The 21480-nt window shown below is 42.6% G+C and overlaps 2 protein-coding genes across 14 annotated transcripts in view; one reads left to right on the top strand and one right to left on the bottom strand.

Annotated features, from left to right (window-relative positions):
• Positions 1-21480, top strand: part of LOC115865665 (RE1-silencing transcription factor-like) — a 284605-nt gene that overhangs the window by 41089 nt on the left and 222036 nt on the right. The window contains exon 1 of one of the 9 annotated variants that reach the window (XR_009564021.1): positions 7697-7775. The exons of the other annotated variants lie outside the window; for them this stretch is intronic. The gene's annotated coding sequence lies outside the window, so the exon portion shown is untranslated. Of the gene's footprint in view, positions 1-7696; positions 7776-21480 lie in introns of those variants that run through there. 9 annotated transcript variants of the gene reach the window in all.
• Positions 1011-21480, bottom strand: part of HOPX (HOP homeobox) — a 34170-nt gene continuing 13700 nt past the window's right edge. Inside the window, exons 1-3 of one of the 5 annotated variants that reach the window (XM_060299410.2) lie at positions 8756-8914; positions 7940-8096; positions 1011-1808 (exon numbers count right to left, since the gene is read on the bottom strand). In XM_060299410.2, the coding sequence (XP_060155393.1) occupies positions 1731-1808; positions 7940-8083 (222 nt within the window). In that variant the 5' untranslated portion in view covers positions 8084-8096; positions 8756-8914 and the 3' untranslated portion in view covers positions 1011-1730. The other 4 variants (XM_060299411.2, XM_030880642.2, XM_060299409.1 and 1 more) reach the window with 4 other exon arrangements.

Consider the following 21480-nt stretch of genomic DNA (forward strand, 5'->3'; position numbering starts at 1 on the left):
AGGCTGTTCTGCTCAGACTGTGGTTCACTGTGTATTGTTTAGAGAAGAATCTTGTAAACATTTGTATTCTGCATAACTGCTAGTATTTCTTATTCTGGGCTCTTTATTTTAAAGAACTGAAAAGACTGTGCCTGCGTTGTAGGTAAGAGTTCAGAAGTGCATACCAGCATCATTCTGGGCTGGGCTGGCAGACACTGCTAGTGGCTTTTCCAATATCCACCCTCCCCTTCTTTCTTACCAACAGAACCCTAATTTTTCTCAAGGCAGTACTATGTCCAATTAAAAAGGCTCACCTTCCCAACTCCCTTGCAGTTGGGAGTAGCCATGTGACCCAGTTCTGGCCAATGACATGTAGGGGGAAGTCCCTAGATGGGGGCCTCCAGGAACCTTTTTTACAGGGAAAAGTCTTAGCTGGCATTTCCCTTTGTTTTTTCCTTTTTTACTTGAAATGCATCCATCTTGTCTCCATAAACACAAGAGCCACATGCTAAAGATAGGAAAGTAGGAAGATAAAATGTCTGCAAGTTCTTGGCAATCTTAGGGAGCAACCTACCTGCTGATTTCTTATGTAAAAATAACTAATCAATTAAACAAACATACAAAAAGCCTATTTGGTTAATCCATTGTAATCAAGTTACTGCTCCATGCAATCAAACGCAATCTTAACTAATGGACTGCTAAGATGTTTAATGTGCTCTGACAGAAAGTGGATGCAAATCCACTGTAGAGTCCTTTAGAGCAGTGCTGATCAAGCTTTCATGTGCATAGACACCACCTGGAGAGCTTGTTGAAAATGCAGATTCTGATTCAGTAGGTCTGGATTGGAGTCTGAGATTCTGCACTTCTCGCAAGCTTGCAGCTAATGCTGATGACGCCAGTGCTGGACGACTCTGAGTAGCAAGGATTTAGAAAATGACAGCTTTTTTGTCAGGCGGCTTCTGTGTTGAGCTATTCTGTTTTTCTTTGATATGCTTATTATTCAGTTAAAAATCTGCAGAGGACTCAATGCATTTTCAACAAAATGTTAAGGTTTTATTTAGAAAATCATTTTAGAGACAAAACACCGTTCATTTTGTTTAGCAAAATGAATTTAACAAATGCATTTAAATAAGGTAAATTCAAGACTTCTGTGGATTTTTTTCCTTAGTTACTTGATCTTCTGCCAGTGGAAGTTTCTGTCTTCCAGCCTGAGTGCTTTCTAAGTTAATTCAGCTATAATCCAAGGAACTGCTTTATGGAATCTGAATAACTCAAATTCAGTCTGTATTCTCACTCAATCTCAATGTATTAAATGAAACACAAGGAAAATGACTTAGGGAAGTAGAATTAGAAGGAAATGTTTCTCCCTCTTGGTCATGTTACCTTTTCAACAGAGGCCTTGTCTGCTCTGAAATGGATGGTGAAAGTAAATTGTTACTGGGAGGTGATGGTCAAAAAGAAAACTTAGATGGTTTTCACACCGTCTGTCATCATGACCCAAAGGAAATGCAAGCCACACCACTTCCAGCCAAGCCACTGCTTTACACAGAAGCTGCCCATAGCTTCCTATTGTTATTTTCTTTTCTAGTTATATACATTAAAAAAAAAAATACAACGTTGTGTTAAATAGGAGGACAGCTAACAGAGGAGCATATGACACTACACTGAAAAACCAAAAGAGCTTGATTAAGTTGAGGAGAGAAACAGCAGATGGTCTTCATGCAGGGAAGCCGCCAATGACCACCATCTCCTCAGTCTGTGACGGATCTGCACTCTGAGGGTAGGCCTTCTGACAGCCGCCACTGGGCCAGGCGCTGCTTGAACCATTTCTGGAGGAGGGAAATGTGCAAAATTACCTGTCACATACTGAAAAACTGAAATGTCCATTCCCTTTCTAAAAGTAGCTTCTGTGGCCCAGCTGGAAAAGAGGAAAGCAGTCTGAGTCCCTGGGGATGGTTCATCTCATTGTGATACTTATATTTCTGCCTCAGGACCTTTGTACATACTGTTTTCTATGTTTAGAATATCTGACATTCATTATTTATCTGATGATAAATAATTCTCAGGGCTCAGCTTAAATAGAACCTTCTCAATAAGGCCTTCCCTAACCATTTTATCAAGTAGATTCTCCATCCATCTCCTATTCTCTGTGTTCATACTTTGTTACCTTCACAGAACTTTTAATATCTGTAATTAATTTATTTGTGTATCCACTTGTTTTTAATCTACATTTCCTTCTAGAATATGAGATCCATGAAAGCAGAGTCTGCATCCATCTTATCATCATTAGCCCCTAGCATAAGGGCTTAACAGAGATTAATAAATGTCTGTTGAATGAATAAAAGAAATAGAAGCATCTCCTTGATGCCCCAGATAAATCTGTATGGCTGCTATACCTCATCAATGTGTGATGATCTCAAGGGCCTTGGTCATCAGTAGCACTTAGTAAGAATTTGTTGAGTAAAATGAATGAAAAACTAAGCGCTGAACAACCTTGGGGCACTCCTTTCTGAGGATCCATGGAGTAGTCTAGACCAATCGTTCCTACTCCAGGGCCACTGAACAGTGAGAAAAGAGCAAGTGGGATTCCCAGTTTACTCAAAATCTTCTAGCTCTGTGTGACCCAAATATTCACACCTCGCAAAAGTGACCATGGATTTAGGAAAAGCCCCAGATGGGATACTTCTAGACAAGGTACCATGTGAGGGCTAAAACATATTTTACGCATTTTAAAATGCATATAAAGGTATATAGATCTGCCTTTATTATACCCCTGAAGGGCGGGGGATTCTGCAAAGTGGAGATAAGGAGACCCATGCTGGGGAATAGTCTGGGGTATGAACCAGGTTGGCCAGGAGGAATCTGGATTTTTGAACAACAACATTGAAGAGGCAATAGTGAAGAAATAGAAGCAGCAAGCATTAATCCACATGGGAGAGGATGAGTAGAGGGCTCTGTGGGAAGGCAGGACTTCCAGGCTTTATTCTCCTATGCTTCCCAACCTTTCACACATCATGGCACACTTTGAGAATGAAGACGTTTTCATGTCATACTGCTTGGGTAGGTGACCACTGGGGGCTCTGCAGTCCTGGGCCCTGCCAACAGGAAGCTTGTTGTAACCAACTGGCTCAGAACTTGAGGAAGTTAGAGCGCCAGTCAGCTCAACTGTAAATGAAGAAGTAAACTTAGGGGCTATCTACTGTCCCTTGTAGTGTTTCTAAAATTTACCTGTTCTAGGGGTCAGTAGATGAGGGGACAGAAAGGAAGCAAAAAGAACACAGTTGTGGGATGGGTGCCAGACCTGGAATGTGCTGATGGAGATGGTATGGTGAGAAACACCTTAGAGGGCTCTGACTTGGCACAGCCAGATGCAGATTCAACCTCTGAACAAACAGGGTGGGCTCTAGGGCCATGCGTGGGAAGACCTCATCTCTGCGGAGATCTAGGGAGTCAAAAGGCATTTCAGCATAAGCCCAAGATGAGAAGAAAGGGCGAGAACCACAGGGGAAGGAGTGCTTCTAAGGCTCAAGGTCTGTAGAGCTAGAAGGGAGCGAGCCCACAGCACGGCCTAGGGCTCTGCACCAATGCTCACCTGGCTGAACAGCAAGGGACAGCCTAACACCTGTCAAGATCAATTGTCTTATATACCTTTGTACTGTGGGGTGGCAGCAGAGAAAAGTAATCTAAAGCCAAGGGCAGCAGACTACTCGTAGGGAAGGCTTCTCTTTGGGGGTTGCTCTCTGGGTGCCATAGTTCACTCCTGGGGATCTCCAACCTTAAGGAGAATAGAGAGCTCATGTATCTTTGGTGGCTTTAACCAACGTTCTACTGCTAAAGGTGGGCCTATTTGCTTCTGTGATCCATGTGTGTATTTAGTTAACTCTGGAATCTGGTGTGAGAGCAGCATAGTTCCAGTTTCATTAATGAGGTAGCTCTGCAGGGGTTTCAAGGCTACGGGGTCTGATTGAACAGAATTTGCAGTTTCTAGAGCTGAATAAATGGCAGAGTTTTACAGACTGACTAATTAAAGCTTGGAGGGGGACAGGCTCATTTTCTATCAGGATTCCTTTAAGACAGAATGATTGAGCTGGCTTCATTCAGAAGAGCCACCCACACCTTTATACTAGTAATGAAGCAAAATATTAACATACAGTTACTGAAAATAACTTCAGCAATGACCAAATCTGTGAATCGGTGAGTTGGCATCCAAATGATTAATAAATTGCACCCTAGCATTGGGGGATGGGAGGAGGTTCAAGAAAAGCTCAACTGTTTTCCACAGATATATATTTTTTAAATCACACATGTATATAATAATTTAGCAAACCAGTTGCTCTCCAACAAACGTCATTAAACACCTTGCTTGCTTTTTTCACCTCCAGAGCTGAATCTTATCGCATCTCACTCACATCAATCCTAATTTTCCACCTGGCTCTCTCCTTCTCTTCTTTGTTTCAGTCATCCCCTGGGAAAGACATTCATCCCTTGCTCGCTTATGAATGGATGCCCTCATTAGCCTTGCCCATTGATGGAGGTTTATTTACTCTGAGAGAACAGATGATAATTAGACACTGGGATGGGGAAGGGGTGAGGCAGAATAATATTGTTCCTGTCCTTTTCTCTAGTAACTAACATTTCATTCTTTTTAGGAGGAGACCTTTAGAGGTCTTTATTCCATTGATAAGACATCTAACAACTAAAACTAGGGTTCTAGGAAGAGTCCCAGGACATCAAGAGGGGATAAAAATCCTGGAAACCAATCTAAGAACCAACGCCAACTATACTGGGATTGAATCAGTGATCATAGAAAATGGAAGATCATTCTAACCTCCCAAGGGGCTGATAAGACCTTTCCCAGCCCCTTCTCACACTGACTTCAAAATAATGAAAGACACAGGGGTCGAGATTCTGTAAGGTTTCTCTAATTTAAATATAGGACATATCTAATTACTGTCATGAGAAAAAACCCATTCTAGGACCCCAGCAAATGCACCTTAAAAAGTTATTTCCATTAGAGCATCCTTCACTTCATTCTGGGTTCCTATAGGTGTCCCTCCCCCCCCCACCACCCCAAGTAAAGAACATTGTCCTACAGTGGGACAGTTATAAAGAGGTCAAAGGCCCCAGTCAGAGAATATTTCAGCATTTTAGTCCCTCTTGCCTTTGCCAAAGTATCAGCAGTGTGAATCAGCTTGAGTTAACTATCTCATAGGACCATCACATGCTTATTTTTCTTCTCCTAGTGTTACTTGTTCTAGGAAAATGAATATGAATCCCATTCTGGAAGTGGGTGGTATTAGGCATAAGGGACCAAGCATATGAAAGAAATATTATTTGGGCTTTGATGACCTTTTCTCATGGAAAAGGGCAATGCTAACAAATAGAAGAAACAGGGCAAGTGCTGATACCAGACACTGCTTATGTTTAGGCCCAACAAACCTGGCCTCCATCAGTTATTTAAAGGGTCCCCACAGGGAAACCATTCTCACCCACCAGTAACATGGGGGTGAGAGGGTTGGGAAGGGGTTACGGGAATGGGAGGGAACGATGGGAAGTTGGAAGATGAGATCCAATCTGGTAAGGGATGACGGAGGGTTACCTAGGAAGCCTCTTTCCCTGAAACTGCTAAATTTTGCCTCTCTCTGAGCTCTTGGGTCTCAGATGCTTCCCTGTGGTTGATGCCGGAAGACAGAGGGGAAAGCTGAGCCGTGGCAATCTCAGGGAGGAAGAAGGTGTTAGCCTCACGGCAGGAAAAGGAAGCAAGGAGCCCTGCTATGAGGCTGACTCATTCCCCCGAATGCTTACTTCAGGGCTGAGTCTACCACTTACTCATTTGAGGATGGGAGAAGTGTGGGGGGTGGGGATGGGAGAAGGGCTGCCTGAAAGGGGCAGAGGAACCTGCTCTGTAGGGGTCTGAACTGGCTGACCTCAGTTATAGAAGGGTGCCCTCTCTTTCTTCCTGCCCCCAACCTGATCTCAGTTCAGTTCTCTCATATAAGGTGAATCTTGAGGAAAGATTGAATATAGCCTGAGATGACTGTCATTTACTGCATGGATTTTTTTTCAGTGCTTCCCTCCCACCCCACCCAGTTGTTTCCATTCCTTTTCTGTGGAGACAAAACAGCATGGTAGTTAAGCATCTGGGCCAGGGGGCCAGACTGCCAGGGTTCAGATCCCAGCGCTGCTACTCCCCAGTGGTGGTCTTCAAGTTATTTAAACTTTCTGTACAGTGGAGCCAAGAGTGCCCATCTCATAGCATTGTTGTGGCAAATAAATGATTTAGTACTCGGAGAGTACCTGGATCAATAGGCGGCACGTGTCATCTGTTACAAAGGCCAATAACCATTCTGCTTTAGGGAATGACAGTCACTTGCCAAGGGAGAATCAGGCTAATACGGGGCCCATGGTAAACCCACAGCCTTAAAGCTGAGTTACTGTCTCTGTGATCACTCCTCTTTTCTAAATATAGTGTGGGATTGTAAATGACAACAGTTCAGCAGGCTGCCTCCTGGGGAGAGCTGGGGTTCTGAGAAACATGAGCTGTTAGGCTTGGGTTACAGTACATCACCTTCCATTAAGTTCTGGTTCTGGCTAGCCAGATATCTGTTCCCTTTGCAAAAGATTGATATGCTGGACTTTCTGTTTGACCTAGGAGAGGGAGGATTTTCTATGGGCAAGTTCTCCAAAGGCTTAATTAGTAAAAACTCATTTTGGGCTTGGGATCCCAAATGGATCTTGGGGTCTTGGTTCTAGGATTCACTGGAGCACCCATTACAAGCTTTTAAGCCTCAGCTAAGTATGATTCATGGTGAGGAGAGAACAAAATGTCTGACTGCTCTGGTCTATAAGTTGGGAAGAATAAGAAAGTCTCTGCTTTAGACCTGCGACTAGAGGTGTGAATTGCTTTGGGCTCCCATGGGAGAGGTGCTAGAGGAGTTCCAAGTGGCATCATCATGCAGAACTAATTGTCTTTCCACGACCAAAGGGGAAATAGAAGAGTTTAGACAGGGGTTTAAAAAAAAAACAAAAAAAAAAGTCAGTTGAAGGAGCCAATACTGCACCTACTGTACCTAGCGGTTAAAAATCATGGGCAGTGTTGCATTCTCTACCCTAAACAATTTTCAGGATAATAGAGGAGGTTTTAAAATAGATAAATAAATCAATGCACTTATGGTGACATCTTTTTCCTGTTCCTTCAGTTGTAATGTCAGATGTCTACCTTCTCAGAAAACTCCAGAAAAGGACCCTAAACCTTAGAGCCGTGGAATTTTTAAAAACCGGAACCAAATCTCCCTGGCTCCGTGCAATTTTAGCTCTGCAGCTAACCGGAAGCTGCAGCGCGATGTGATGCAAAGAGCATGCTTAACGACCTGTGCCATCACGGCAAGTCTCTCCCTCTAAACCTCAGTTTCCTCGTTTACCAGACCTGAGCACTGAATTTATAGCTGATCACTAAGATCCCTTCCAGCTCTGACACTCCCTCTGAGAATAGATTTGAGGGCGCTGGGCTCAGAGGGCGCACACTGCACCTCTCCTAAAGGTTTCGCTTCCAGCCCAGAGGAGAAAATAAACCCGGGAAAGCGAGACAAAAGTGGGCCAAGGGACGCTGCTCCCAGCCCAGAGGGAGGAGAGAGCGTTTATCCCGTGCTGTAGGGGAGAGTGGAAAAGCAAGGAGAAGGGAGGGTGGGCGTGGGGCTTCTAAGCAGCTCCCGCGGGAGCCACCGGGCTGGGGTGGAGGGACAGACCTGGCGCCCGTGGAGCCGGGGAGCTGGGATGCTGCTGTGGGAGCGATACAGGTCTGGGCTCCCGGGGTACGGGCAGAAGCGACGAAAGAGCCGGGGGAAGGAGGCCAAGCGGGAGCCGAGGGCAAGGGCGACCCCCAACCTTCTCGAGATCTCCCAGGCGAGGGTGGGCGCGGCGGGTCCCCGCGGGCAGGAGTCGGGCGCGCGCGGGGGCTTACCTGGGTCTCCTCCTCGGAAAGGCCGGCCTCGGCCGCGATCAGGCACAGCGTGGTGGGGTCCGGGTGCTTGTTGACCTTGTTGAAGTTGTACTCCAGGATCTCCACCTGGTCCTCAGTGGGGCCGCTCGCGGTCTCCGCAGACATGGTCCCGACACGGCTGCGGGAGAGGGAGAAGCGGCGGGGTGAGCGAGGCCCCGGGCGGGCGGGACGCAGGGAGGAACGGCGATCCGGAGCGCTGCCGGGCACCTTCAGCCCCCGGGGCTGTCCCCGCCCAGGGTCGCACGGCGCACGGGTCCCCGGCGCTGCAGGCTGCTGCGGGAGCCTGCCCGGGCTCCTTCCAGGAGCGCGCACCTAGGGGTCCCGCCGCTGAGCTGCGCGTCCTTGGGCTGCGCTCCTGCCCCGAATTTTTACAAGTTTCCCCGGGGTCAGTGGTCTGGGGTGGTGGGAAGAAGCTGACGCCGCGCCCTCCCGGCCGTGAGCCTTTAAGGAAGGAGTGGAGGAAGCGCGGCGGTGATTTTGAAAAGCCGTCTTCAAAGCTTCCTCCCGGGAGAAGGAGCTGCCCTGGGCACAGTCCTGACAGATGGCGTGGCTGGGCTGCCCCGAGTCCGCGGCGGGGCCGCCTCACCCGTGCGCGCCCTGCCGCCTCTAGAGTAGTTTAGCACTTTGCAGCCCTCGCCCGGGAGGGCTGCACACCCCTACACCTCCTTCAGGGAAATGACCCACAGGACAGAAGTTACTTCTCAAAGTTGGGGAACTCGGGGGGCGCTTTTAATCTCTTCCTTTTACAGAGGTGAAGGTAGGTCCGCAGTGATTTACCCCTGCAGTTCCTAAGGCCGGGAACAGCGTAAGGAGAAAGTTCCACCTGAGGGCTTGTGTGAGTCACTCTACGATCTGCGACCTCCTTCTCCTTCCTTTCACCCCCGATTTTTCTAACTAAAGCCATGAGTCAGAGGCCTCCAGTCAACCCGGCTGTTCACTTCCCAGCGTGGCCTGGACATTGTTCCACAGGGTCCACCAGAGTCCACTGCGCTATGTTCCTCCCTAGATGAGGCCTTCCAGGATAGAGCCAAAACCCAACTGAGGAGGATCTACAGCAGCTGTCTTTGAAATCAGACATCCCCTCTAATTGTGTTAAAATTAACTGTAAAGTCAAGAGAATTGGTCGGTTACCAGCTTCAAGGTCTCTTGTATTTCCTTACTTTAGAGCCAAACGTTACTCTAGCAGATCGGGGGCAACATGACTTCCTGCTACATCTCTTATACCTAAGTAGCCTCTGAAATGGGACCAAAAAACGGCAGATGTGCACCCCTCCCCTCCCCCCAATCTTAGATGTATTGAGGTATAGGAAGTTAGACTCTAACTTCTAACTATAGAAGTTAGACTCTATCTTCAAGTTCCTGGCTGAGCACTTGAGACAGACAGGTCAGCACTTGCCATTGCTGACAGTAAAAGACAAGCACAAGTGTGGGAATCCCGTTGGTTTGTTGTTTTAACAAACAATTGCACGATCGTCCAGCACAATCCTGAGTAGGTTTTGCTGTGGTCTGTGCCTGGGGATGAGCCATACTCCACTGATCTGCCTGCATAATGTCCCTGATGCTGTGACAACCTTCTCAACAAGGACTTGCATCCTGGGCTCCCTGAATAAATGTCTTTCCCTCTCCTCTTGGTCACCTGAAGAGGCTTCTCAGGTGAGACAAGAAGCCATTCTACTGTGAGGGATTCTGGGCTTAAGCCAGTTATCAGGTCATAGTGAAATCTTCATGATTTTAGGGAGTTCTGTGCTCCCCCGCTTAATCTGTCCCAGTGATTCCTGTCACAGTGCTGAGGAAGGACGGGGTCAAGCCAGGTGGTAAATGCCTCTTCTCCTGTTGGCACCATCTCCCCCTTTCTCTGACACAGAACTTCAGAGCTGGAAAGAACCTTGGTGACCAGCAACCTAGAATGGAAAGCCTTGGCTTCAGTTTCAGTCCTGTGCTCTTCTAGACCCTTCTCAGCGGGCCATTCTGTCTTTAGTTTGGCAGAAAAAAAATCAGGAGGGCAACCGTGTAAATGCAGGCAGGGGCTTGTTGCAGTTTTGAATGGGCTTTGACTGCCCTCGTAGGACACCAATTCCAGCCAAAGCTGCCCACTGGAACCACCCACCACTGCACATTTTGCCTGAAAAAACAGAGGAGAGGGGAAACTGCTGCCTCTGATTTAATTCCTTGCCCTAGAAAGGTTCCGTCTAATTCCAGTTACACAGTTATGCTGGCTCTTCCAGGAAAATTTTTGCTGCTGCTTTGTAGACTCCCCAGTCCTTCAGAAGTGTTCATCAAAGGTACAGATTTCTAAACTGTACTCAGATTCAAGGACTGTTCTACATGTACTTCTTTCCCTCTTTTGGTTTTTTAATTGCTATTATATAATCCATGGGTGACTCATGTTCTTACATTTAATCAGGTGCATCTTCTCTTACATTTTTGCGGCTCTCCGTTAACAGGACTTTGTACAAGATTTCATGGATAGGTCCACTTGACTTTAAAGTACTCCTTGGGTTAGTTGGCTGAGGGCCATTGGACTTGGTTGGCTGCTAAGGAGACTTGTGGAAGGACAATTTGAAAGTACCTACTTCTCTAAGGTACACTAAACAAACAAACTTGACTTCTAGAAATGAGGATGGAAGATCTAACCACGATAGAGATATCTGCCTGTCATTTCTCCACAAAACTCAGTCTCTGTTATTTCAGCCCTCTTTGGTTGACATGTGTTTGCTGCTGCTTCTCCATTTCTTCCCTCCCTCTCTTTCTTTCAAAGGAAACTTATAAATCAAATCACCCTAGTAACCTTGGCCTTACAAAACTTCTCAACTCTTTCCAGTAAGGAAACTGTTGAAAAGTATCTCTGAAGGTAGTCTAAACAATGTCAGATGAAAAGAACTAGAAATATTTTAAAGCTTCTTAAACTTTAATCTGAGCACAAGTTCTATTGTTGCTGTAGTTATTCATATGAAACATTCAAAGAGTAATTTGTCCTGTGGTTGTGTTTTCTTTTGTGATTGGGGGAAGACAATGCATAAACCTTTTCAAGAGATTAGATGAAAACTGCTGGCTTTTTTCTAAATTCCAATGCCTGGGTAGACAATGTGTGCCAATAAGACAGCTTTACCTTTGTCCCCTAATCCTGTAGTCATTTATTTTAAAAGTATCTACCTATATGAACCAGCTCATGGAGAGTGCTACAAACTGGAACCTGCAGAACTCTCTTTAGGGTCACATTTACCATCTTCTCCTCCCCAACCCAGCCATTCTGACCTCTTCGTAATGCCGCTAATTCTAAACCGAGAGAAGAAGATTATCAGTGGCAGATACTCCTCATAAACAATCCCATGGTGAGCTGACCAAAAGCAAAGAAAGCAGATGGATCATTCTTTAGTGTTGTCTCCCAATTTACTTTAGCCTGAATCTCCTTTATGCTCACGGTGGACTTTCTGGAAGCAGTGGGCTCTTGAAGTATTCTGTGTTTTCTTAAGTGAGAAAAATAATATACCACCATTTCCCCGAGAGAAGCGGTGGGTCTTCAGAAGTGGATAGAGTTTCCTCACTTGTCACTCACTGAACTACTCTGGATGGGGTTTAAGGGGGGAACACGCAAGCTGTCAGTGTTTCTCAGAAATTGACAAATGGGAGTGGAATATCGATCTGCTTCCCCGGGTTAACAACAAGGCTGGTTTTCAAAGAAAGGATTTTTTTGTTTTTGTTTGTTCTTTACTTATGAACCTGGTGGTTAATATCCTTAAGCTTAGGATAGTTCTCATGCCTGGCTGGGCCTCAGAATCACCTGCAGAAATGTGCAGGCACACTGCTGACCTCCTGAACCAAAACCACATTGTAGGAATCCAGCATGGGAGAGACACAAAAAGTATCTCAGCTCTCACAAGAGTTTGCAACTTAATCATTAAAATCCACTGTAAATGTTTAGAGCTTCTTATACCTTATACCGTTAAGATGCTTTAAAATATCTTCTAACTCTGATGCTGTATATCGTCTCAACGCTTGAGTAGACAGTATGTTGAGGTAGTTTTAAAAGAATAAGCTTTTAAAAATATACATTGGAGAGGAAATTTAGACGTTATGCTATTTACCTTTTGTATATATGGTCAGGAATGTGGAAATTGTCTTTAAAATTATGAGTTATTAAGAGAAATTGCCCCACGCTTTCAAAAATTCAGAAATAATATAAAACTCTTTAAATTTTTTTTCAGAAAAACCCATTCTTTTGTCGAGATCAGAGTTTAAGAAAGCAGGTCATCAAAAGAAAAATTCCTTCCACCTTGTCATACGAATTTTCATAATTGATTTAGAAGCCAAAAATTACAGTGGAAGAGATTTGTCAACCTTGACAAATGATTATCCTCTAAATTCTTAAATTTTCCAGTGAGGGTAATGCTAAAGTTTAAGTTATGATTTATATAGACAATTTATATAATACAACTTAAAACTGAACATTAGATTATGAATGCACCATATACACATAGTATCATCGCTGTCTTCAGAGAAACAAGATTCCAAATTTAAATAGGAAAAAACATTTTTTAATGGTCTGTTGATTCCAGTTTTACATATTAAAAAAACTGGAGGAAAAAATACAACAAAATATTAACAGTGTTTATATCTACACAGTGAGACTACAGATGACCTAAAATTTTTCTTCTTTTATTGTTCTGTTTTTTCACATTTACTACCCTGAAATTAGAAATTAAAATTTTTTTCTTAAAAAATTATTCCTTTTTTAGATTAGTTCCATCACATATGTATGGATTCCTAAAAGACCTTTTCTTTTAGTTTTTGTATTTTTTAGATACATAAAAACATCATACTATATGTAATTCTTTTGTTATTGCTTTGTTCATCAACATGTTTCCAAGATTCATTCATATCTCAGCATGCAGAGAACTTCATTCATATTCTGTGCTATTTCCATTTAGTGAATATACTGCAATGTATTTATGTCTTTTCCTGTTGGTGGATATTTGGGTTGTTTCCAGTGTTTTGCTATTATGAACAATTTTCTCTGAACATTTTTGTATATATCCTCTGAAGCACACCTAGGAAGGCTTCTCTAGGAGTGGAACTGGTCATAACGTATGTGACTAGTAGCTTTACAACATTATACCAACTTCTTTTCCAAAATTGTTGAACAAAACTGTACTCCTATCAGCAGTATATAGCATTTCCTTTGCTCTCTCTACATTCTCATCAACGCTTGGATTGTCAAACTTCTGAATTTTTTCCCAAAATTGTTATGTATTCTTTTTGTCCATGAATAATATTTAAAGCTACTTGAAGCTATTTATGTTTCCATCCTGATTAACTTCTTGAGGCTAAAAGGTTCCACATGTTTACTATTTACTCTAAAAACGTATTTCCTGTTCCAGCCCAGAAGGAGATTTGAGGTGTTTTTGGAGGGTTTAGACTCTGTCTCCAGGCTAGCTTGTTATCTCCACTGGTCACCAAGAGCCATACGGAAGATATATGGAAAACTAATTACAGCAGATCTTTTGTCTGTATAATGCTAAAGATGTTACTATCTTCCCTTCTACAGATCTCCTGGGATCAGGACTTGACTCTGCACTTAAAAACTGCGTAACCATATCAATTTATTGTCCCCCGCCCTTAAAGCAAAAATCAAAGTCTCCAGATGCAAACCACAGAGATGGATTTAAAATGACTGAATAAGGAAGAAGAAAGGATGTAGGGATAGATAGGAAGTGTAAAAGAGAGAGATTATTTGGCTGTGGGCTTAAAATAGGATATAAACATATGAAATCAAATAATGTGCTCAGTGTTTGAACGGCAATACCATGATCATGGGGTTGCTGAGTTCTAGTTCAAAAGCAGGTCGCCATTCGTTCTTCCAGTTTCACTCTCAGTCCTCTCTTAGAAATCAGAATGGAATTAGTCCTGTTTTGTGGTGGAGAAAGGTTAACTAACTTACCTACAGCATCAAAGAAAGACTCTGAATTCTTTGATTCTGGCCACAGCTGTAAAGGCAGCTCTTGATGTCATGAGCATCAAGATTGATGCCTACTTCCAAAATGTAGTCTCCTTATACTCTCTTGATGTCAGAAATTCTAAGATATCACTGAATCCCCTACTTGGATCTTTGAGCTCTAATTTTAGTCATAGTCTGTCAGTTTAGTGAATAACTGGGGCTGGGGCAGCCAGGCCATTGCTGACCAACTGTGGGGTCTCCATCCTCATTCCCTTAGCGGATGCCATAGCCCAGCACTCTTGCAGACCTCCTCACATCTCCTGGGAAAGCCCTAGTATCTACTTGACACCAAGGCAACAGAGAGAAAGGGATCGCCCCTTTCAAGTTTTGTTCTGACTCCACATTTTGAGGTGCAGATACACTGGGGAAATTTGTTCAAGTTTGGTAAGATCTGAGCTCCTAACTTTTGACCCAGTGTAACAGCTACGGGCACACACAGAACCACCCGCCATCTCACAATGACAAGCACGCTGTTCTCCCAGAACATGCTGCACTTGACTCCATGGGGCAGGAAGGCTGAGATGCCAACTAGTGCTTGAATTCATGCCATTCCAACTGGTCGCCAGTGACCATACCATCCCAAGTACGTCTCATTCCCCAAGTTTTGTCAGGCACAGGTGTCATCAGATTTGGTTTTCAGTGTTTCAGCCCTGCTCAGAGGTTGCATATCTCTTAGTAGTTAAGTCAAGGCTTAAAAATATGAAGTGCTGCCTTCTTTTAAGTTTTGCATATCTGACATGTGCTTTTATATGTGCTCTGTGTAATTGCCAATTCAGCTTCGTACTTTCCAGGTCCTCCCCTTTAGACTTGCTTTCCTCTTGGCTTAAAAGCCCCTCGGTTTCAGGAAACCCAGCAGAATTAAGAGTGAGATGAAATTTGAGTTAACGTAGTGAAAAGGTCAAATAATTAGAAATCCTGAATACTAATCCTTTGAAATACCACTTTGCTGAGCCTCCATTTCTTTCATGCGAAGAGGGGTATAATAATACACACCTGAGTCTAGCTCACAGCTCTGTTGTAAAGTTCATCTGATATCATTGTAGGGAAAGCGTTTCTAAACTGTAAAGTGCTTGCTTGTGGAAGATACTGATACTGTTGTTCTTTAAATGACCATGAGCAAGGAGTTCAGTAGGGCAGGTCTTCTGGGTGGCAAACTGGTAAGAATCGTTTGTAAGTTTCACTCTTTCTGGAACAGTAACGTACAATGGTTGAAATCAGAACCTTTTTTTAAAAAATCAAATGCTGCTTCATTGAAAGATGTGTCTCTGGATGGAGCTTCTCAAGCCTAACACATGGGGGTGGCAGGTTTTCTCATTAGCAAAATTCTACACATTGTACGTTGATTTGAACTTAGTTGTTGACATTTTCACTAAAATATTTGTTTCTTTGCTCACTCCTCACCACCACTCCCTAACTTATTCTTTCCTCTCATCTACTACTGAGGAAGCATCACTAGGACAGAAGATGAGTAGTGAGGAAGTTAATAATAAGCAGGAACAATTATTCTATGAATTGGTGAGTAGATTTTTTGAGGCCATCTTGGCCTATGAGAATAATGACCTAATTGTTCTGAAATAATTTGTTCATGGCTTGTCTTCCCTACCAAATCATGTGCTCTCCTGTGGTAGATGTGTCATCTCTTATACGTTTCCATCTCTCCAGCATTCATTAAGAGTTCCACCACTTAATAGGTGCTCATTGTATGACTGTTGAACTGAATGTAACCAGTGGCATCTGGCATGACTTGATTTAGGACAAAAGTTTGGAAGACGGTGCTCTGTGTTTTCAACAACCAGGAACTGCCATGTTCAAAACCAAAACATAACATTGGGAAAAATAACGTTCTTGCCTCCTAATACCCTTTGGTCCTCACTGCCTCAAATAACACAGAGCTGATTCCTACTTTTGAATCAGATACAGAAACCTCACCTGTTATAATAATAACATCATATATTTTTTAATTGCTGTGTGCCAGGAACAGTCCTAAATGTCTTAGACATATTAACTCATTTAATCGTTAGAGGAACAGTAACACTATGTGTTAGGCACGCTTATTGTCTCCATTTTACACGTGTGTAAACTGATGGAAACATATACCTTCCCCAAGGAGATGTATATAACTTGCCCCATATCACAAATCAAGTGAGTGGCAGAGCGGGCATTAAAACCCATTAGAAAGGCATTAGAAAGTCTAACTTCTGCATCCACGTTCTTAACTACTACACTGCATTTCCTCTGTGTACCAAGTAGCTATGTAGACAGAAGAGCCTTGATGGGTGGTAGTGGAAAAGGGGCAGTAAAACTGAGTGGTGCACCTGGGACAGGAGTCAGGCAGTGTCCTCTGTCTGCTCCGGCTTCCTTGTGGGGCAGCGCTAGTCTGGGAGCAGAGCTTCCCTCCCTGTGACACGATTCTCAACCTTGGTGACCAGACGTGGCTCTGACCCAGCTAAATGGATGAGCTAGAGATTTCAGTTAATACCACCAGCACCACCAGCCAGGCTGGCTTTCTTTTCCCCACATGCTCTTCTTTAATTGGTACAGATGTAAGTGAAAGATGACATTATGTGAATAATACAGTACACAAATGAGAAAAAGTTACAGCATCTGACAGAATGGAATAGAAGAGTTGGCTTCGACCAGACCAGCTGGAGCTTAGTGACTATTGCTGCTGTTTTAATCCCTACATGTACAAAGTTTTGTTGACTTGATTGGGGAACCTCCTAAAACTATTGTTGTGACAAATCCATCAGTGGTTTAGTCTTTTTACTGCCGCTTACAGAAAATAGCAAGATATTATGAAAAGCTATTGGAAGGGAGGGTGTCCGTGACTGATTTCCAGCAGTGAATTAATCATTAATTAACCCTGGATATAAAATTCTTTGCATGCACACTGAGTTATTTTCACTGATAACCCAGCTCATGTTCTAATCCAAAGATTTGTATGTGGAAACATGGAAAAATGATGAAAGCCAATAATAAAACCTTAGACTTCTTCTGTGAAATAAGTGGAGCATTTAGTCTACCTTCTTAGAAATAAGTGGGCAAATGAAAGAGAGCAATCCCATTTCCACAATCTCCTTAGAGGAGATCGCCATCTTGTAAACAGGTCGCTTTTCCAAAGGTCTATCTCCACACGATTGTTACAAATTCAGAAAATCTTTTCTTTAGGAAGAACACTGTAAATTGTAGATAGAATCCCAGGCTAACCCACAAAAGGGAGTGTAACTGAAATGCTATGTATTCATAACTGGTAAAAAGTAGAAAATAATCCTGATGAAATATCCTAGTGAAATTTAATAAGAAATTGTTTCTTTATTTTGAAAGTAATGCTTAAGAAAAAGCAGTTTTATTGGTTGGCCAAAAAGTTTGGTTAGTGAATATGTTGTTCAATAAAGTTCTTGGTGAAAATGAAAAATGGGTCTTTTATTTTTACTTAAAACCAAACAAACTTATTGGCCAACCCAATAATTAAAATTTGACTTAGAGAGGTGAGGTTTTGGTGCAGATACTAAAGGGGTTTTCAGGGAGCTTTTGAGAATATTAGAGGTTTATAGCACAACTACGATATATGCCAAGTATACACAATAGTCCCTGACACATTGTTGGGTGTTCGGTGAATACTTATTGAATGCATGTTGGTTGAACTTCCTTTTCACTTCAAGAAATATGACTTTTCTTTATCTTGATATAAAGGCATAATAATTAGAGCTGTAGTTTTTGTGTGTCATAGATGAAATAAGGAGGTGGAAAGAGGAAGAAGGAAAGAAGGGGAATGCTGAGAAGTATTCATGTGAAAAGTAGGTCGTCTAAGATATGATTAATGATGTGAATGGTGAACGATAAAGAAAAAGCCAGAGGTTACTTTGCATGGACTTCTCCTCATCCTTCTACCCAAGGAACAAGGAAGAAGAGGGTAGGAAAGATTTTGTGCCTCATGTTTCCTGAGCCAGCCCCTAAGTGGCGCTGTCAGACAAGAACAGTTTAGTTGCTGGCCAGAGCTCTTTGTAGGTGGAAAGAGAAAGAGAAGCAGAATTAAAGTTCTTTTGAGTATATAGCATTAATTACAGAGGGAATGTTTGTATATCTGTAATAGATAAATTATATGTAGGAACTATTCTGCACTCATTAATGAGTGAAATTACTCATTAATGATTGAAAATACTACACTGGTATAGAATAATGGAAAGAGCACTGGGAAAGGAGTCAGACCTGGATTTCAACTTTAACTTCTCCACTTAATAGTCACATGACCTTGGCTGAGGTAGTTTTTTTTTTGGTTTGTTTGTTTGTTTTGTTTTTCTAACTGTAAATGCCTACTTTATTTATTTTTTGCGGTACGTGGGCCTCTCACTGTTGTGGCCTCTCCCGTTGCGGAGCACAGGCTCCGGATGCGCAGGCTCAGCGGCCGTGGCTCACGGGCCCAGCCGCTCCGCGGCATGTGGGATCTTTCCAGACCGGGGCACGAACCCGTGTCCCCTGCATCGGCAGGCAGACTCTCAACCACTGTGTCACCAGGGAAGCCCTATGTTTATTTTTTATTTACTTATTTTTTCTTCTTAGTCATCCATTTTATACACATCGGTGTATATATGTCAATCCCAATCTCCCAATTCATCACACCACCACCACCACCACCCCGCTGCTTTCCCCCCTTGGTGTCCATACGTTTCTTCTCTACTCCTGTGTCTCAATTTCTGCTCTGCAAACCAGTTCATCTGTACCATTTTCTAAGTTCCACATATATGCGTTAATATACGACATTTGTGGGCTTCCCTGGTGGCACAGTGGTTGAGAGTCCGCCTGCCGATGCAGGGGACACGGGTTCGTGCCCTGGTCCGCGAAGATCCCACATGCCGTGGAGCATCTGGGCCCGTGAGCCATGGCCGCTGAGCCTGCGCATCCGGAGCCTGTGCTCCGCAACGGGAGAGGCCACAACAGTGAGAGGCCCGCGTACCGCCAAAAAAAAAAAAAAAAAATACGACATTTCTTTTTCTCTTTCCGACTTACTTCACTCTGTATGACAGTCTCTAGATGCATCCACGTCTCTACAACTGACCCAGTTTCGTTCCTTTTTATGGCTGAGTAATATTCCATTGTATATATGTACCATGACTTCTTTATCCACTCATCTGTCGATGGGCATTTAGGTTGCTTCCATGTCCTGGCTATTGTAAATAGTGCTGCAATGAACATTGGGGTGCATGTGTCTTTTTGAATTATGGTTTTCTCTGGGTATATGCCCAGTAGTGGGATTGCTGGGTCATATGGTAATTCTATTTTTAGTTTTTAAGGAACCTCCATACTGTTCTCCATAGTCGCTGTATCAATTTACATTCCCACCAACAGTGCAAGAGGGTTCCCTTTTCTCCACACCCTCTCCAACCATTGTTGTTTGTAGATTTTCTGACGCTGCCCATTCTAACTGGTGTGAAGTGATCCCTCATTGTAGTTTGATTTGCATGTCTCTAATAATTAGTGATGTTGAGCAGCTTTTCAGGTGCTTCTTGGCCATCTGTATGTCTTCTTTGGAGAAATGTCTAGGTCTTCGGCCCATTTTGGGATTGGGTTGTTTGTTTATTTTAATATTGAGCTGCATGAACTGTTTATATATTTTGGAGATTAATCCTTTGTCCTATGATTCATTTGAAAATATTTTCCCCCATTCTGAGGGTTGTCTTTTGGTCTTGTTTATGGTTTCCTTTGCTGTGCAAAAGCTTTGAAGTTTCATTAGGTCCCATTTGTTTATTTTTGTTTTTATTTCCATTACTCAAGGAGGAGGATCAAAAAATATCTTGCTGTGATTTATGTCAAAGAGTGTACTTCCTGTGTTTTCCTCTAAGAGTTTTATAGTGCCTGGTCTTACATTTAGGTCTCTAATCCATTTTGAGTTTATTTTTGTGTATGGTGTTATGGAGTGTTCTAATTTCATTCTTTTACATGTAGCTGTCCAGTTTTCCCAGCACCACTTATTGAAGAGACTGTCTTTTCTCCATTGTATATCCTTGCCTCCTTTGTCATAGATTAGTTGACAATAGGTGCATGAGTTTATCTCTGGGCTTTCTATCCTGTTGCATTGATCTATATTTCTGTTTTTGTGCCAGTACCATACTGTCTTATTACTGTACCGTTGTAGTATCGTCTGAAGTCAGGGAGTCTGATTCTTCCAGCTCTGTTTTTTTCCCTCAAGACTGCTTTGGCTATTTGGGGTCTTTTGTGTCTCCATCTAAATTTTAAGATTTTTTTTTGTCCTAGTTCTGTAAAAAATGCCATTGGTAATTTGATAGGGATTGCACTGAATCTGTAGATTGCTCTGGGTAGTATTGTCATTTTCACAATATTGATTCTTCCAATCCAAGAACATGGTATATCTCTCCATCTGTTGGTATCATCTTTAATTTCTTTCAGCAGTGTCTTATAGTTTTCTGCATACAGGTCTTTTGTCTCCCTAGGTAGGTTTATTCCTAGGTATTTTATTCTTTTTTTTGCAATGGTAAATGGGACTGTTTCCTTAATTTCTCTTTCAGATTTTTCATCATTAGTGTATAGGAATGCAAGAGATTACTGTGCATTAATTTTGTACCCTGCAACTTCACCAAATTCATTGATTAGCTCTAGTAGTTTTCTGGTGGCATCTTTACCATTCGCTATGTATAGTATCATGTCTTCTGCAAACAGTGACAGGTTTACTTCTTGTTTTCCAATTTGTATTACTTTTATTTCTTTTTCTTCTCTGATTGCTGTGGCTAGGACTTCCAAATCTATGTTGAATAATAGTGGTGAGAGTGGATATCCTTGTCTTGTTCTGATCTTAGAGGAAATGCTTTCAGTTTTTCACCATTGAGAATGATGTTTGCTGTGGGTTTGTCGTATATGGCCTTTATTATGTTGAGGTAGGTTCCCTCTATGCCCACTTTCTGGAGAGTTTTTATCATAAATGGCTGTTGAATTTTGTCAAAAGCTTTTTCTGCATCTGTTGAGATTATCATATGGTGTTTCTCCTTCAATTTGTTAATATGGTGTATCACATTGATTGATTTGCATATATTGAAGAATCCTTGCATCCCTGAGATAAATCCCACTTGATCATGGTGTATGATCCTTTTAATGTGTTGTTGGATTCTGTTTGCTAGTATTTTGTTGAGGATTTTTGCATCTATATTCATCAGTGATATTGGTCTGTAATTTTCTTTTTATTGTAGTATCTTTGTCTGGTTTTGCTTTCAGGGTGATGGTGGCCTCATAGAATGAGTTTGGGAGTGTTCCTTCCTCTGCAATTTTTTGGAAGAGTTTGAGAAGGATGGGTGTTAGCTCTTCTCTAAATGTTTCATAGAATTCACCTGTGAAGCCATCTGATCCTGGACTTTTGCTTGTTGGAAGATTTTAAATCACAGTTTCAATTTCATTACTTGTGATTGGTCTGTTCATATTTTCTATTTCTTCCTGGTTCAGTCTTGGAAGGTTATACCTTTCTAAGAATTTGTCCATTTCTTCCAGTTTGTCCATTTTA

Source organism: Globicephala melas, chromosome 5 (genome assembly GCF_963455315.2).
Source record: "Globicephala melas chromosome 5, mGloMel1.2, whole genome shotgun sequence".
Taxonomy (NCBI): domain Eukaryota; kingdom Metazoa; phylum Chordata; class Mammalia; order Artiodactyla; family Delphinidae; genus Globicephala; species Globicephala melas.